Consider the following 19794-nt stretch of genomic DNA (forward strand, 5'->3'; position numbering starts at 1 on the left):
TTTTTACAAGGACTATTGTTGTCTACGCTGCGCTCATTTATTCGGTTATTAATGTATCACCAGACGGTATAAAACTCCCACCACTCTTCAAAACCGCTACAAAGACGTTATAGAGTACAGGCAGCGGAGCATGACCGAGCAAGCCCCGAAGCCCTGAGAGTGAGCGAGCGAGTGAGTGAATGAGTGAGTAGAGGGGTAGAAGGGGGAGACTGAGTAAAAGAAGTAAGCGTGTGAGAACCAGCTGAGAGAGCGAAAAGACAAAGAGACAAAGAAACAGAGATGGCAGTTTTGTGTGGACTTGGTCTGGAGAGCTGTATTAGTTGAGTTAATGATGTATAGTGCACTCTACCCCCTCCCCTCCACAAATACCTACTCACTCAGTCACCCCACACGTCTCCTACCCCCTGCTCATTATTTCAGTTTGTTACAACCTTGGTTTTGTACACTTGCCCATTAATTGTACTGGTAATAATTACACTCTTGATTGCTGAGGTCTGGGGGACAGTAAAATCAAAGACAACAGTAAGGGACTAACATAGTTTGTAAACAATGTTAGTAAAACTTATTTAAAAGACAAAACAAAGAAGATGTTTCAAGCATTCATTACAGCCTGATCAGGTGTATTTGTACCAGTTCCATTTACTGGAGAAGCATGTTATTTACTCACTGGTCCTGGTGCACATGCTTCTCTAACACTGCAATAAATATGTCTCTGTGGTTTAATGAGTGTAGAAAAAATACTACATCCTCCACAGTGGGAGGCTGAGCACTTCACACTTCACACTTCACACCAGCTAACTCTGACAGTGTGAGAACACACATCGAGAGTGTGAGTAAGTGAGACATAGAGATGGTTGTGATTACAGGGAATACAGCTGGAAATTCTGTGTCTGTGTTTTCAGATTTCCACAAAGACATCTTCATAAGTGCTTCCCTATGATTCCCTTGCAAGCTACATAACATTATCTCAAACAAATACATGTTTACTCCTCTCTCTCTACCTTGTATGGGCAGGGGATGTGATAGTGCTTGCAGTTCTCCTCCATCCATGTTGTCTCCCAAATGTTACGGTAGGTGTGTTCATACAGGTAGCATCCAATCACGGTCAACAAGGGGACAAGATAGAGCACAGAAAACACTCCCATTCGGATCATGAATTTAACTAGTTTGGTCTGGTTTTCTTTCTCCAGAGGGATTTCCATGCGCACCCGATTCAGAGCCACGATGCCCACTAGCAGGAGAGAGACACCCACCTGAGGAGAGGGGGAGACAAACGAGAAGACGAGACAGGCAGACAATTAAAATTAAAATTCTTTTTAAGAGCTGATGACTGACAAGCAGACAGACAAAACACTGTCTTCCATCCACCCGTCCACATACTAGTCTATCCATCACTCCATAATTTCAGCCAACAATCAACACCTGTATCATTTCATCCATCCTCCCCTTAATCTGTGCAACCATCCATCCATCCCGCCATCCCACTCGTCGCTTCTTTCATCCGCCCGCCCACCCACTCATTTATCATCTGACTGTACTCACCGCTACGTTGAGGCAGAGTGGTGCCAGAACAAACCACCTCAGGGCGTCTATGTCATAGAGCCCTATGAAACACACTCCACTGATCCCATCTCCCTCAATTTTGTTCAGGGCCAACAGGGTGACAGTCAGGGCCCCTGGGAGCCCCCAGGCAACAGCGTGGAAGAGGAGGGCTTTCTTCTCAATGGCCTCGCTGCCCCATTTAGGCACAGCCGCCAGGAACCAAGTGATTGTCAGTATGACCCACCACACGCTGCCGGCCATGGTGAAGAAATACAGGACCATGAAGAACAGGGTGCAGACCTGAGAGAAGAGTGGGAGCAATCATTTTTGATCAAACATCATATCAGTTTTTTGCATTAACAATGTAATGTTCACCAGAATCTATAGCATTTTGTTATGCTTTCAACTTTTTTCCATAGACTACATCAAAACTAATGTTTCATTAAATTCAAAAACGAAACTATTCAAATCCGATCAAACAATTCAGACATTTGAAAAATTAGTTTATAATGGATTATGTTATGTATGTATCTTACGCATGACAGGCATCTAACAAACACAGGTTCCCATGAAATGTTAGCGTCAACTGAAGCTCCCACCTTGTTGTGTGAGCCTTGTGTTATAGTTGAAGCTCTGAACTGAGAAGGGCTGACTGCATTGCAGGCTACCCTGTCCTCCAACAGGAAACCAAGGAAAAACACCAGCGACACCATGACATAGCACACCGCGTAGAAGATTATTGGACGCTCAGGGTATCGAAACCTAATAGAGGTTAAAACATCAAGCAGAAAGAAAAATATTGATCTGTATTTTCCACTTTACTTTTGAAATAATTTAACAACCAATCTGGATTAAATGGTGCAGTTTTTTTTTTTGACAAGTTCTTTGGAAATTGTTTAACAAATTAGTCAATGAGTCATTCAAACCTGGTAACATCAATGAGAAACGTCAGGAAAGTGAAGAGTGTTGCAGACAGACACACAATAGAGACGACTCCGATGAAGTATCTTATAAAGTTCAGCTCCTGCTTGTTGAAGAACATGGAGGGGCATGGGGCAGAACAATCCTTCTTGCCCATGAAGGTGTAACCTAGGTCTGGCTCAACCTTGAGCTCTCTTGGGCACCAGAAACCATAGTCTCTCTGGACCGTCATGGATGACTCGTCAGTGGGTTCAGAGCCGGTTAGCAGGTCCTCATGACGAGGGTAGGGCTCATCACAATCTGGGAACCTGGAAAAAGAGGAATTACATTAAATCCTATTAATCTACACTCATTACTAGAACGCAATGTAAAACAAAAAATAACATTACATGATATATTCCAGGTCTGATGGATTGGCTGCATTAGGTTTATTTGGGTGTACCTCAAAAACTACCAATTGAGGGTAGAAACATAAAGAGAAAGACAGACGACATGGCGAGAAACCAGGAGGACAGGGAACTGAAAGATTTAAAGAAGTGAGACAGAAGAAAAAGAGATGAAAGGAAACTGCTGTGTAGAGATACATAAGAGGAAAAGGTGAGAATAGTTGCAAGATGCTGAAATACAGAGTTAAGTTGGTTTGATGTGAGGCTGAGTTTGTCATGAGTTCAAAGGAAAGAAGGAAGCACAAGAGCATTGCAGATTTACACAACACACATTGCAGGCTCAGTGCTGGGTGAGACAGTGGATATTAAAAACAACCAGAATATCAGTGCCAGTGTCATCTCAGAGACTTTAAAATCCTGTGTGTGATGACACTGGTTATACTTTTATTTAGTACCAAGTTGAAATAAAAAATTAAACACACACCTGCTGCATTCCATGTCGTCTGGCCAGGCTACTCCGAATATCTCCATGAGTTTGTGGCACTCATCTTTGGCCCGCTGGCAGAGAGATCGACACGGCATGGACACTCGGCCATACACAGTACACACCGGGGCATACAGGGCACACAGGAACATCCTCAGATCAGCACTGCACACTAGGTTTACCATGGGATGGAAAGGCTACGGGAGAGACCAAGATGGAGAGAGAAAAAAAGGTAGAGATTTTAATTTATATTCAAACATGCTACAAAGCTGAAAGCCTTAGTCACAGCAACATAGTAAATCGTTGCCATTCAAGGGTCTTAAATCTCTCGTACAAACACCTCCACATTTCATCTTTACAATGTTATATTTCAATAGCAGCATGAGACAGGTTGACATGGTTATTAAATTTGTCATGCATGTAGGAAAGAGTGATGTTACTACACACACACCTATACAGACATTCTCAGGGAAAAGTGGACTGCTATCGGTGGCACATATGAGAAGGCTCATATTTAACCTGAAATGGCCATCAAAGTGGATGCAGGGAGAGTGAAAGGAAGTGGACAAGTGTGCTCTTACTCCTCTGCTGCAATTTATACTGCTTAGTATTCCATCAATATTGAAAAGCTTATGAAATATGTATAGCAGCAATGATATTACCAAACATCCCTTTGAAGTAGAGGAGAGGCAGACGGACCTGTGAAGGTTTAGCCACAGCCATGTGTCGATACATTGAACAAACAAACAACAGGATATGCATGGTTTTCCCTGTCTATCGTAGGCAACGGTGGGCCACCTGGGTGATTTTTGCCACCGCCTTGGTTGAAGCTTGTATGTGTGCATGGAGGGGGGGGGGTTAAGATGTGGCGTCTTTTGTGTGCACATAATTATTCCAAAAGGTCAGAGATTCTAGCTTGGGGCCTTCTGTCTGCTCAAACCTTCAGATGGATTTGGAAAACTATGAGTGATGGGATGGATGAAAAACAAAGCAAACAAACTAGCTTTTCCTTTAATAGTTACTGCTGTCATACTGAACAAATACTCTCTGTGAGGGTTGAGCACAAGCTTTATTATTTTTTGTTCTGGGACAGCGCAAGTACAAACTAACCTCTGCAATGATGATTTGTCAAAGGTCATATTGTGGCCAGTAAAGCAATATGCCTTTTTTCTTACTCAAGAGACACAGTTTCTCCTTTTAGTCGAGGGCTGCTACTGCTCATGCTGACAGGTGAATTATTCATTAGTTTGTTCTAAAAACGTGCCTGTTCGTGGAAATCAAATTAGGACTAAAATACTAAAAATACAAAGCAGAATATTTTAAAAAATATGGATTGAAATGTGTGAATACGTGTGCCAATTTATAACCGTTCATAGTTCCTGTCTCCATGTATAAACATATCTGTTTGTGAACCTATATATCAACTAAGATACATTGGTGTAAATTCAACAAATTTTTCTTTTGTGCTCATTCATGAGCAATTGCCAGCAACTTCGTGTGCACTGTGCACTGATAGGAAAATGTGTACAAAGTGACCTGCATTTATTCAGCTTGCTATTTCAAAGTTCATATCATCTGGGTGAACTGATGCTGAGTTTTCAATGCAGCTTTCACAACAACAGAGAAATTAGAGCGGAGCCATGGTGACAAAGACTTAGGAGCAGTGGAACAAAATGTTTAGGCTGACTGCACACAACATAGCATTGTGTATGTATATAAATATGTACATGGGCCTGTGATGCAAGTGCACTCACACAGATTGCATACTACAAAAAGCTATGGTATATACAGACTGCATGACTGCATTCCTGCCCATGCATCAATGAGCCTGTGTGCGTGTTTTGTGTGCGTTTCTGTGTGGAGTCAGGCCTTGTGAGTATGTTTTGATCGTTCTCAATTGATGTGTTCTACATCTGCACATTGGAGAGATATCCCACCAGTAAATGTGTGTAGTGGTGCGTGAGCTGTGACATAGTTTTGAATGTTGCACAGAAACACATGCGCACACATACACAGACTAACCACTCGGCCTCATTCAATAATTCACACATTTTACAGCCTTTGCATTTTTATTTCTTGTGTGTGAACACACAAGGTTGACTCTGTTGGGATGCAGAAAGACAGGAACCACATGAGCTTTAGTTGTAAAGCAGTTGGGAGCCGCTGCCTGCAATGTACAGTGATGATATGGTAGAACAAGATTAGGTCAAAACTTAATATATGGCCTCCGGACCTGGGGGGTATTCCAGTGTTGGCCTGTTTCATCCTATTTACTTCCCTTCTACTTCTACAAAGCGAAAGTTAGAAGCTCATTCACATAAGCTGCCATCTGGTCAAGCGGAGTGTTTCCATGAAGGGAAAAGCCTGACCGCACCACTGGGAGGTAACATGGGCAACTGTCTTCTACACATGTTTGTCACTCTTCTTCACTCATTTTTTTTTTAAAAAGAAAGAAAAACAAATAAAAAAACACTAAAAGATATGAATGATATTCCAATATCCTGATAACGAGAGCTGTCTCGAGCCAAGGCCAGGTTACACTGCTGAACAATCTCTTTTATTATGAAAGGGAAGCAAACAAAATCAATCTTTGATGAATATGAAACAGAAAAACTTGCCAAGCAACACTCATCATATCTTTCTGATGAAGCATCCTTAATTACAGCCCTCACTTCAGTGCAGCTCATGGTGATTTTATCTCCACAGTCCCACTGTGCACAAATATAGTTGTCTTTCTCTGTTTATTATTATTATTATTATTTTTTACATTTTACATAGATATGTCAATAACAACAAACTCACAAGACTCCCTAAGGCCACACTTAACTGAGTGCTTGTTTCTTTCTGCATGAGTGTGTCTCGCTGCCCAGCAGAATGGAGCCTTTCTTCATGTCTCCTCGTACTAACTCTACAGCGAATATGTGTGCGACTCCCATTTTGTGTGTCCCCATTCTGCCCACTTCTCCAGAGCATGCGAGGTTACGTGTGTGTGTGCAAGTGTATATGTGTCTGTGTCGTTGCTCTTGTATCCTGTGTAAGTGTGTCCCAGTTATTATGTTTCACAGTGTGTGTGTGTGTGCAAGTCAGTGCCTGTTTCCAGATATGTGTGCAATTATTCTGACAGTCAAGGCAATTGCCCCCCATCTCCTGCCACAAAGAGAATATTGATATTAAGTGGCCTAACTGTGCCGCCCAAAGAGAGAGGAGGGGGATGGCAATCAGCCATCTATGGAGGGTGACAAGAATGAATTGTCTGGCATTTCATAGTCAGTTGTGATGGAGGAGCAGGGAAAAGAAAGCGAAAAAAGCCTACAAACTTGGCCTGAGGGTGGAGGCACACTCCTACTACAACACTGAATGATGTTGAAGAAGACTATAAGGTAGGGAGAGGAGAGGAAGTGTACTGCAACAGCTTCCCACTATCAGCTCGTCTCTGTCTTAGAAACCTAACGACACATTTCCATTTGACTACCGATTGCTATCCACCAAAATATCAGAGATAAATTGTACTATACTTCAAAATACCAGCTGGTTAACAGAAAATGCAAGATTAAAGCAGAAGTAGGCGATCCAGTCTTTTTGGCTAACTTTCTGTCAGCCGATGGAGTTAGCAGTCCCCGCCCTCGTCCCTACGTCACCACATTCACGCGCATCCCTTGGCTGCACACACAGATAGGACCGCCCCTTTATGCCGTTCTCTCTCCTCATTGGATAAAGGTTGTAGGATACAAGGAAAGTTTTCTCCTCGGCTTACAGCAGAGCAGAGTGACTGACAGACCCGTGTTTCGGACCAAACACTCTATATAAGTGATTCCCGTCGGAAGATATAACTATTTAAGACTTATATTAACACAAATATTCCGCTTACTTCTGCTTTAAAATTCTGATTGAAAATTAAAACAAGGGTTTACTTGTAGGTTTATTTTCAGGTTTGAGTGTGTGTTTTGGATAGGCAATTGTGAACATTCAGAATGAGAAGTAGAGTGGGGTTTTTGACGCTGCAGAAAATGAGAAAAAAAGCCCCTGACTGGTCCACCTCTTGTTCAATAGAGGGATTAAGTTTCTTTCTCTTTACTCCCTTCTCCCCAAAGAAACCCAGCAGAGAGACAGAGAAAAAAAAAAACTTCAAGTAAAAAAGTCAACAAAGGAAAAGTGAAAGAAAGGCCTGGAGAAAAACAGCAGCATATGATTAGCAGTCACGCAACGCAAATAATTACGCTTCTGGCAAACGAGGTAGGTAATTGCTGTAAAGTTGCTAAATAAGAGATAGCAGTGCAAGAAAAAATGCAGGGTGGGCTTCACATGAGAACTTTTTGAATCAGTAAAAGCTTTTCTGGTGTCCAGTTCAGTGTTGTATCATGGGGATGAAAACCAATAGTGACAATGCAACAGAGCACCTTTGCACAGTTCATGAGCCCCAGTGAATCATCCAGTTTGTTAGTCTGATAAATGCTGACATTTTGGAAATCACTGACCATCGCCCATATTCTGTGCCTTACATTATGTAGATTCACAAAGTGTTCAGACTCCTTTAGTCTTTTCACAATGTTATGTTTCAGTCTTATAACAATACATGCACACATGCAAAGCGTGTCGAATCATACCCAAGAAGTCTGCCAAAGGTGCTTCAACAGTGTAGAGTTAAGGATCTGACTACTTTCATCCATATAGTACTATTTCTGTTTCTCCCTTTTAATACATTTGCAAAATGCTCAAAACTGTTTTGGTCAGAACACTTTGTAAATGCACAATACATTGATTTCTAAATATCTCTGAGTAGTTTGATTATCCAGTGAGTGTTTGTGCATGTACGTGTGTGTGTGCCGTTTGGTGCTTAGAATGGTTGTAGAAAATCCAGTTAGCCAACTCTGCAGAAACTCGTACACATTGTCAAGTGCAGGAGGAGGAGCAGGAGGAAGCGAGGGAGGAAAAAAGGAGAAAAACTGGAGTGGAATGGAGAAAAGAGTGGCGGTTTCCCGGTGGATTAGAGAGTCAAATGGATTGTAAGGAGTGTTTAGAGTGTGAGAACCTGAGACGAACACACACACACACATACACACACAGACACACACACTTCCTGAAACTGTCACCAGCTTTGTATTGTGGTCAGATCAAGGTGACGGGCTGTTGGCTCTAAGCCTCCAAAGAAACAGCTCCTGAGCTGGCAAGTCCTCTCTAAAAAAAAAATCCCCATGTTTTTTCCAAAGGTGTCCGAATCAATCTTCTGATGTTCAATGCATCATATTTAATCTGGTCTAGAGCTAATGTTGGCTTGGGCCTTTGTGCATCTTATAAGAGCTCATCAACAATAAAACACAGAAAAAATATATTAAATGCATTTTTAGAATTTAGGAAAACCTGAAAAAAAAGACAGCTGTCAACAGTTTTCTTTAAGTAAGTGTCCAGACCTCTTTAATTAAAAAAAAAAAAAACTTTTAAAATGTTTTTATTTTATTTTTAAGTTTTATGTCTAATATAGAAAAAAAAAGAATTTCAATCTACACTTAAAAGGAATTATGGAGACCACTGTTCCACTGGGACCATTAATACCATAGACATAATATGTCTATGATTAATACAGCCAAAATGTTTGTAGTGTTCCCCACACCTGTCACTGAGCTCTGTAGACAGTTCCCTCTACCTGCTCTGATATAAACTGTCAACTGTGAGATCTTAAAAACGTGTGTGCCTTTCCAAATCATGTCCAATCAGTTGAATTTACAGATTGACGCCAATTAGATGCATATAAAAGATGATCCAAGCCAGGTCATTAAAGTTTTATTTTTGCAAAAGTATTTTCACATATTGCAGTGTAATGCTGCTACATAACAAAATGTACAAAATGGTCTTTTCAGAATGCACAGCAGTATGTGTGCACTGTCTGTCAGCCCTACCCCTTTGAAAGAGAAAGATCTAAAAAGCGGTTCTTTAAATGCACCGTTAGATGCACTGTACTGTTTCTCGTGCCTCTTCCTGACACATCAGGAGGAATTCTGATGAGAAAAATCTGGCTTTTTGCAACTAAACCTTGCCAAAGTCTATCTGGACACATCAACCTCACAGGCTTTATATCTCCTCTTCCTCCTCCTCTTGTGCTATCTCTGTCTTGCACTCTAACTCACTCTCAAATCAGTCAGTCGGGCCCTGCAGCACACATGCTGTCAGACCGCATCAGCTCTGCCTCCATTAGCGTGCTACTATAACATCGCTGCAACATCCGCTCTGTAGCTATTAGTACTAACTGCTCAATTTTAGTTTTCTATCTTTCTGCAGAAACTATTACATCCTCATTTAGCTCAGCCTCTGTACCACCACTCAATCCTCCTATTTCAAACAGTATTGGATTCAAACTCCCCATATTCAAACTGCTGCATCCTCCTTCCATACATTAGGGGTAATTACATTTTCTCTTTACAGTGTAAGTGAAGCGCCTCATTTCAGTTCACAATAACTTAGCAATTACACACCCCCTCACCCACCTCATTCTCCTTGGATCAGCTCTATATTATCCTGTACTGTAAGCACAGCACTTTTTCCTGCTGCTGCCTCTCTACTCTCCACTTTTACTGGCAAGATTTCACCTTGACTGGCTTTTTCTAGTTGCTCTGTATATTGCACAGGTGATAAATGTATTCATAGACATATTCACACCACGAAACACGCGCACACACATGCTCTGACTATGTGCCTGCCTCCTCTTCCACGCTTGTGAGAGAGACAGGCGTTGGCCATGAACAGATGAACTGCACAGAATGTGATGCTCTCCTCCTTAATCTCTGAAAAGACAGTTAAGAAAGGGGCACCCTTCTCCCACACTCTCTCCCTCCTTTATTCATTGGTTCGTTTATCCGTGTCCGTCCATCGCTCAGTCGGGTGGACCAGACAAAGCCGTTAATGGCATTCCCCTTCACGTCCACTTCCCCTCCTCCTCTCCTCCTATCTTCTTTCTCCTGAATTCATCTCTTATTTTCCTTGCCTCCCATTTACTCCTGGCAATTACTCTGACGTGCACTTGTCCTCCTCCACGGGTTTTCTTCTTCCAACATCAGCATTCATTGACTTCCCCTACTCTGTTATCCTGCCATTTAAAGTTTGTCAAAAAAACTAAACATAAATGAAGCAAAATCCTTAACATACCCCGTATTTCATGTTTTTGAAAATCACTTCACATTTTTTCACATTAATTGTCCATTGATTTCTTTCAGAGTGACCCAAATTATATTTGATCTCATCATTATTTTAAAGCGAGAGAGACTGGGGGAATGAATGACATGCGCTAAAGATCGTCTCCATTGGGAGTAGGGCTGTCACAATCATGACATTTTAGTTGACTATTAATTGCCATACAAATAGTTGAAATTAATAATTTAATTGTCTTTTTCTGATCATTTTTACCTTCTGAAGAAGAGCCATTAAACATTAAACATTGGAACACATGAATAAAAACTGCATTTTTGTTTGCCTTTAGGCTTTGCAACTAAATCCATGATGCTCATCGAAATTCAGTCGTCGCCTCGAGAAACAGTTTGTGGTGCTCCCCTAATGTGTCATTAAACCATAGCAGAGGAAGGGGCGCAATGCGATGATGTCATTAAAAGAGCACCATTCAAACCCAAACGGTGGAAAACAACGAGGAAAAGGTGATGGAAATATTCTGTTAGTTTCATCCAGCTGTTTTTATACAGATAAATGGATACGATTTTAACGCTTACACACTGCAGTTATTTGAGCAAAAAAACATTTGTTATTTAAGCAAAAAAGCTCAAATAACTGCAATCAGGCAATTATGTTATGATTGCAACAGGCCTAGTCGGGAGTGGAACCGGCGATCAGCACTTCAGGCACATGCAAACATGGGACATGCTCTCTAAGCACTAGACCACTGACCATTTTTTGCCTCCAGTATATCCAACAATTCAAAATATTATATTCCTACATAGCAACATTCATGCAAAATGCTGCACCAAGTTTACTTATATTCAAAATACAATATTGTCAGTGTAAAATTGTGTAAATGAAAATGATGGCAGAACAGATGAGTCACTTGCTTCTCACTAATTACGGCAAACCAATATCCTAAAATGACCTGAAATTGCATCCTTATTAGGTTAAATCATGTATGTCTTTGTCAGACAACAGTGAGCAATGAAAAAAATATCAATTAACATTTATAGCTTGCTGAATGTCTCCAAATCACACATCATATCAACAACAATGGTTGGAAGTCGTTTATTGGTGTGGGTGGAGAGCTGCTGTTATGTCCTTCAGATATGCCATGCATCTCCCTGATTACACAGCTTTGCCTGCCAATATCACAGATTGCCCACTCTGAATGACTATGTCAATCTTCCAAGACAAATAACACTTTGAGAGCAACGTGTAGTTTTTTTAACTAAATGACTCCGCTAGAAATATGAATTGCCAATTTCTACTCTTTCCCTGGTATAAGCAGTGCTTTCCTTCCTCCTTCTCTCCTTGATTTAGTCCAGAACAGGCACTCATCATCCAATTTCCCTCCCCTCCCCTGCTTGTCTGTCTCCCTCCATTCTTCCCCTTCCTTCTCAGCCTATTTAACTACCATGGCAACAGGTGATGTGGAGGCTCTCACAAGACTGTGTCATTGAGGATAACATGCATGTGCACAGACACACGCACCCACATACACACACACACTGAAATAAGAGTCCTTTAAACAATGCAACCAACCATAGAGTATTGCAAACAAGCTCGCACAAGGAGCACAGAGAGGAAGTGTGAAAGTGAGAATAAAAGAGACTGAGAGGCGTATGAGAGAGGGTCAAAGTAAGTGATAGAGATGTAGACGGGGAGCCAAGAATGTGACAATGGAGCTGAATCAGATAGCACACACACGTCCTAACACCCTGCAAGCCAACTGTGCAGATCCATCTGCTCATCACTTGCATATATGTAGTATATATAGTCAGATGAAATCCCACTATTTCAAGCAGCTGAGTAGCCAAGAACTACTTTGCATCCTCGTACATTTAGAAACCATTCAATTTCAAATCATGAAATATATAATCTAAATTTTCAAATATCGAACTGGTTCACATACGGTTAAAAAAAAAAAAGGCAAATTAACAAATTTCTTGGAAAATATTCTTTCTAGCTTGCTGCATGTTTCTACTACTTAGCACTATCTAGAAGAAGAAAAAAACAATAAATAGCCTACTGCTTTTTACCCCACTAATTTATTCAATCTCTTCCCTTATGTAATAAAATTATTCATATAATAACAATTAAGATATGAAGAGAGAAGTCATGCTGATCACGCAGTGAATGCATCTGTGTTCAAGAGACAGATTCGAAGCACAATCTACATAAATCACTGACAGAATCTGAAAGTTGGCGAGGGGGAGGAGGAGAATAGCAGACATTACTTGGGTGTGTGATGCAAGGGTGGTGGCAATGCAGAGAAAGAGATGGAACAGATAGGAAACAGATCTGCACAAGGAGCAGCACAACTCATTGCCTTTTGCCTGGTGCTCATACTCTTTCATTTTAACAACAAAAAGTAAATGTATTAAAAATGCTGCTCCGTCCAAAGTTTGGACTTGATTTGACTTTTACAAATGTCCATGTACAGCAGAATGCAACTAAATGTAAACTACGCATGCATTATGTGTTAACTTACTATATATTATAGAGGTAACAAAAAAATGAAATGTCTGCAAGTTGAAGGTTTAAATGCACTATGAAACTAATCTCTACTGCCACTGACTTTAACTGTTTAAAAATCTGTGTGATTATGTGCATTAATATGGGAGCTATTTTGGGGGAGTTGAGAGTTCAAAGTTGCATGTGGCTTGATAAGTGCACAATTAGCAGTACTGAAGCTCTTAAAGCCAACGCTGGTCCTGACCTGCAGTATGCTGAAAATGTTAGAGCTGCCTTGTGTTGAGTGGCTTTGCGTGAGAAGGGGATCAATGGTGTGTGTATGTGTGAATGTGTGTGTGTTTGTGTGTATGTTAGTTGGGCTTAGCAGAGAGGGTTAAACATCTCCCACTCTTACCAGATGCAAATACGTACACACAGTTCCCAGGCTGGGTCATGGGTTCAGATTAAGACCATAAGACATGGATAACCTATATTAATGTGTTGTATCAGAGCAGAATACTGTAGCATAGCTCACAGCATCAAACACACAGAATCTATTATGCAGATGCAGGGAGGGGTGTATGGAGCGATACAGAGCAGGCTGGGAGACTGATCGATCAGATCGGTCTGCCAGAGATTATATTAAGTTTTTATTGGCTGGAAGATACTTAGACATAACACAAAAGGAGCAAACAGATGTGAAATTGTTGATTGGCAGATTCACCAACAATTGTGATTATTAATTCAAGTTATTTATCATGCAACAATGTTTCAATGTTCTCAATATGAGGATTTAATACTAAATTCCTTGTTAGAGAGTTTTAAATTGTATATCTGCTGCCTTATAAGGACCCTTGTTTGAATAAAAGTAGGAACTTCAACTTGTCAGGACAATTATTTAGTCTTGGCAATTTCTGTTTTAACTGGCAAAATCAAAGAAGTTTATAAATAATGTTGAAAACATAGTAGAGATGACAGACCAGATTGCAAGTGTCACTGTACTTTTTCAGTTTTTTTGTCTCACACGGTTACATTTGAAACACAATGACAATACATTCAACTCTATACTGTCCTAATGCACTGAGAGTGTTAGGGTGGAGAATTCAAGGGAACTACATTCCTTCATATGTCAGTGGAGACCATAATTGGTGGGCTACACTCAAACTACCGCACATCAGTATTTGAAGTTGAACAATGACCAATCTTTCCAATCTTTCCTATGATCTCTCCTCACTGAGCACTTTTAGGCTGAATAAGCACTGGTGACTGCTTTACTGATGGGAAAAGTCTGCCAAAAAAACAGCACCACCAGCCAGTGCCTTTGTTCTGTGCGTAAATAAATGATTGCTTCATTTGGGCTGGCTGCCTCAATAGACTCTGTCAGAATAAGCAGGATAATCAAGAGTTCAGCTGAAAAAAACTGGAACTTTTAAACTGAATGAGGACCTGTCTATCTCTGCCAGAGAGAATGGGGTAAGCCTCTTCAGATGCACTGAACACACACACACATACCCACACATACCCACACACAAACACACAGCACAAAACACACCTCTATTAAACCTAATTCTCTCTTTCGTATTCATACACACAAAGAAAAAAAACACAACAGACCACACTTAAACACAACAAGCCCTGAACTCTCCACATTTGGCACACACTGTCTCTCACTGTTGTGGGGACCTGGTGGCCTCAGGGTGGCCCTTCTTAGACAGAGCAGTCTTATTTTGAAGGACAGGACCCCATACTGAGAGAAACACAAACACCGGAGACAGTAGGGTCTAAAGACTTTACACAACCTGTCACTCTGTCAGTATTTCTCTCTGTTAAGTCTCTGACATTCTTTCTGCTCTACTGCCATGCTGGACATTTCTTTTTCCAATACTTTGTTTCTTTTGCCCCTCCGATAACCATAGACAAATTAATCCACTTCTGCAAACCATTAATACCAGCAAAACTACATACTCGTGAATTTTCTCACTAAAAACAATAAAGGGAGCTTCAATAGCAATGCCTGTCATGAAGAAAACAGCCAGAGAAAATGTTATTGTGCAAATATAGGACAAATAGCATACCGGTACGTATACATTTCTTTTAAATCTGCTCCCTTCAGCCCTTGTTTCATGAGTGGGAGGAGTTACAAAAACAAGGGTGGTCTTGTGGGAAAAGAAAAGCTCTTAAGCGTCTTTTCACAGTAGCTGCCTACTTGTCAGTTCATCATATTCCATATTACACAGTTTTTGAACAATAGCTGCAGTGATATGTCTAGCTCCATGTAATGACAATTACTACCAATGTTTAACATCTCTAAAAGGAGTTTATAAGTGCATTACAGTTTTGGTCAAATTTGCTTTCAACCTTTAATAACTTCAGTGCACCATCATATTGTTCTAATTGACCACATCCACATCACATTACTGTCAAATGGCTTCTTATGAGTGTAAAATCCTTGCTGTGAGAAGGGCAAATGACTGTGTTTACATGCATTGAAGTATTGAGGTTACTCCTGACTTTCCTTGACAGCCGTGTGGTAAAATGAAACTATACATAACTGCTTGTGTAATATCTTTGTTGACTCAAAACAGATAAGAAAATAAGCAAGTGGAAATAACTGGTTTCAACGAGCAGGAGCCAGTAAATTTTACATACACAGTCAGAAAAATGTGTTTGACCTCTTCTTATAAGAGCTTAATCCGTAAGTGCTGCAGCAGCTAAGGAAAAAAAAACTTTTTGCAGCTCATGGACAGGCATTTACAAATGACCTCCTACCTAAACTTGATTTCTTCATTGACCCGATTTTGTGGTGCGAGTGTAAACATAGGATCATCATCTCACAGGTCTAGATTATTTCACACATAGCTATGGTTATTGTGTGGCCCTCTAATCTCTTTCACTCCAGGATAACCTACAAATGACAAAGATTGCATCAAAATGGTCCAGAGGTTGGTATGGTTCCACCGTTTCATTCATATACACCCTGTGTACAACCATACATGGTCCAGCCTGCACAAGACACTGACAATATATCTCAATAAATTAATGCAAAGAGTTTCATTTATTTTCTTTTTTTCTTTTTGTGTTATTCACTGGAATGACAGAATAAAATGTATTTCACCTTATTCAATCTGGAGAAATCCCTTGGATCTCGTAGACTGTTAAATGGCTAAAAATGCTATTCGCCTAAATTAAAACAAAATGAAACTCCAGTGCAGAAAGGCATAGCTACCCACTAACCCATGGGAAAGTCTCTGGCCAAACAGACATCTGGGCTCCGGAGGCCTCAGGCACAGCAGCACTCATATTCATTTATTTATATATCTAACAAAGAATAATGTGGATGATGAACTATTCCCTATTTCATAGGTCTCTTTACTTGTTACTTGTAACTGCTGGTATGAAATAAAATGAGATAAGTTTAAAGATGATTTGTATCACTGGCAACTGTGTTTCCTCATGGCTTAGCAGGCAGGGTCAAAGGAAAGATCTATAGGTCTCATTCAATGTATAAAATAATGAGTCAAATATGTAATTTGTCATTGCACAAAAGTGGAATTCATCAGACAAAAAATGTGGATTTGCAGGGAAAACGCTCACTTTTGATTAGTTCCTGCCTTGTAGTGCAGACAGACACACAACCCCAATGATGTCATAGGTCTAAATCTCTGTGTCTAACATGGGCCTCAAATAATGTCACGACCTGCAGCCCATCCTCTGGGAACCATAACATGCAGTGGCAGATGAACAGTACAGGCCATATTCCTAAGTGGGATGCAGGCACAAAAGCATGCAAATATGTACACACATACACATGCACCCACACCCACAGCCTCTACCACAACCACAACCACACAGACACCCACCCACAATCGCAAAGAAATCATTTCCATTTAAACACTCTCCTGTTCGAAAGCCATTTCCCTTGTCTCGTCCCCCTCTAACGTTTCACCCCCCCTCGTCTTTCAGGTTTAATTGACTATTGTGGCAGATGGGATTGCCGTTGGTCTGTGGGAATAACTGTCTTCATTGCGGAACTGAGAGAGAGATTAGCAGCTAGTTAGCACTAGTGAGAGATGACAGCTGGCACCGTTAACCTCTCCTGTCACTCAGACAGGAAATACTAGTGTACAGTTAACCCTTACATTACACACGAGACAAATACTTCTCCGTCAGTGAAATGTTGAATAAATGTGACCAGATATGTTAATCATCTACACACACTCGAGGATAAACCTTTTTTGGCCTAGCATGGCATCTAAAATGAAGAAAGAGAATAGGCAATATCTCTACTGTCAATCAAGTCTGAGGAATCACGAGGACCCATCTCCACACTTTCAAAGCGAAGCATGGTTTAAAACGGTTTCAGTCTCGGACTGTCAACCTGTGACTGGAAGACAAGTCACAACAGAAATACAAGTTATCTGGTAGTTCACTAGAATGATCAATCTACTTTGTAAGAAAGCCAAGATATGAAAGCTTTCTCCACTGAGGCAGAGCAAACATTCATCATGTGATATGACCCAAAAAATGACAACGGCAGCTGCTGACAATTGCTCCAGTTTCATTAAGGCATCTGAAATACTTCGTGCTGATTTGCCAGCAGTTGTTTTTGCTTCAACATTTTGCTACAAGTAAAACTCCCAAACGGACACACTGATGTTTCTGACTCACACATCAAGTGTCACTTGAAATTGCAATAACTTTCAAAAGCCATCCTCTACTTTAGGGCATCATTGAAACCAGGACTGGCATCAAAACCCTAAGCTTGATTGATAAAAAGGCTTTGGTTGTATTCAAGAATTTTAGCATTAATGTTTTAACACTAACCAAACAGAACAGTTAAATAAATATAACTATAGGTCTTTCTTCGCACTCATTTGGATTTCAACAAACCCCAATAACTCCTGCTAAACATATGTGAGGACCAAATGCCAAGAACTCAGTTTGATAAGAATGGTTTTGTTGAAGTATATCCATATGTTGAGCTGCTTTGCAGCTGCTCTTGAGCAGACTCATTCTTTTTGAGGTTCCAGCTGATACTGCTGTAACAATAAAAAGACACAATCATGTCATTGAGCCAGTGGGGGTTTATGATTGGAAAAACAGTTGTCTTGAGCTATATGGACACATGGGGGAAATGTGCTGAATTTACTAAAATGGCGTTCTCTGCTTAATATTTGTCCTTTTGAGAATGTAAAACCTAAGTCATTATTAAATGTCAATATTCTAGATTTGTATGACAATGCTACAGTAATTTCATAGATGCTGCTGTTCAATTACTTAGGTCCTCTATGAAAAACAAAAATCTGGAATCAAACATAAATGTTTCAGATTCACTTGAACTCTCTCATACCTACACATAAACTACTGTGTGTGCGTGTATTTGTCTGTACAGACACAACACACACACACAAGCTTGTATTATGCAGCCAGTGTCCCATGAGATATATTATTAAATTTCCTCTAGGGTTCCCACCAGGACTACCATGCCTGGTCAAAGCAGACCAGAGCAGGAGCACTGACGGGGCTCATGTTGCTACACAACCATCTTCAGAAAGCTGTCTCCTCCATGACTGGAGGGACCGAGGGTGTCAGTTACTTGGCTCCTTCTTCATCTGGGTCAAATCAAGTTCAACAACAGATGCTTCTTAAAATCCTTGACACAGCGTGTTTTGACATGACACTGGGGGAATCAACTTGATTTGAACATTTGTATGGTTCCTTAATGTGCTGAGTGAATCCCAAGACTAAAGGAGTGTCAGCACCATACAAAACACCCTAAGCAAATCCAAAATGTATGGCTGTCAGTGTCAACCCAAAATAAAGCTGTTTTTTTTTCTGGTATTTCCACTATTTCCAAGGGAGAAAAGGGGGAGTCTGACACCAGGGGATCATTTGAGTATAATCTACACAGCATATTTGGGTGATAGAAAATGTCCTCCTGTGATTAAAGATCCAAAACACAGCAAAGCAAATTCTAGCTTGACATTCTGGCTAACATTTATCTGGCTTTGACATGGGAAAATATTAACTAAACATTAACTAAACATAACAATATTCAAGATTAAACAGGCAAAGTGCACAGCCAACACAGGCCTTGTCGAAATTAATCAGCTTTTCAACAAGGGTAATGTAATATGCCAACTATGAACAGCTGGAGGCAGATTTAATTCATCTGATATTAGTTATCTTTCCGTGTTCTACAGACTATAAACTACAGTTGTACGGTAGCCAAAACACGTCTGAATCTCGGTCTGCATGTGCAGTGGGAAAAACATCCACTTGCATGTGGATGTATGAAGACACAGAAACATAACAAACTTGGGGACTAGAGAATGAAGAGAACTCAAACTGACTGTCCCTCTAAAACAGGCTGGGCCTTGCCTGCATGGTTTGATTTGTGTCTTTGTGTTTTATCGTTTGTTTGAAATAAATTATCTTCTTTTACATTTAGGAAATTACCAAGTAGTCCGTCAGTAGTAGGCAAAACTAACACACCCAAACATGTCCAGATCTCAAATACAGTACTGAATTGATAATTATCGTCTAGCTATTGAGCAACACCTTCCTCTCTGCTCTTTCTCCCTCTCTGGGGAATAACAAAGGACTAGGGAAGAGAGTAACATGATATAGACGGATAATGTGCGTCTACTATTGCACTCAGTGTGTAACACATTTCCCCACCTCTGCTGCTTAAAGTCTATGCGCTGGAAGTACACTCAAATAAGCACTTCATTGCAGATTATTTTTCTGCAACTGCTTCTGTTCACATTCAAAAAGGGCCATGAGTGTCTGTCTGAGTCCGTACACAGTCATCTACTTCTGTGTGGAACAACGACAAGTATT

At 40.5% G+C, this 19794-nt stretch overlaps 1 protein-coding gene across 2 annotated transcripts in view; it reads right to left on the bottom strand.

The window, feature by feature from the left end:
* Positions 1 to 19794, bottom strand: part of LOC146989793 (frizzled-3-like) — a 28227-nt gene that overhangs the window by 5392 nt on the left and 3041 nt on the right. For both annotated transcript variants that reach the window (XM_085764028.1, XM_085764037.1), the window contains exons 3-7: positions 3334 to 3530; positions 2469 to 2771; positions 2142 to 2304; positions 1543 to 1842; positions 1002 to 1253 (exon numbers count right to left, since the gene is read on the bottom strand). In XM_085764028.1, the coding sequence (XP_085620154.1) occupies positions 1002 to 1253; positions 1543 to 1842; positions 2142 to 2304; positions 2469 to 2771; positions 3334 to 3530 (1215 nt within the window). The remainder of the gene's footprint in view (positions 1 to 1001; positions 1254 to 1542; positions 1843 to 2141; positions 2305 to 2468; positions 2772 to 3333; positions 3531 to 19794) is intronic.

The sequence above is a fragment of the Trachurus japonicus genome, chromosome 3 (assembly GCF_045865225.1).
Source record: "Trachurus japonicus isolate A0001 chromosome 3, Traja_1.0".
Taxonomy (NCBI): Eukaryota; Metazoa; Chordata; class Actinopteri; order Carangiformes; family Carangidae; genus Trachurus; species Trachurus japonicus.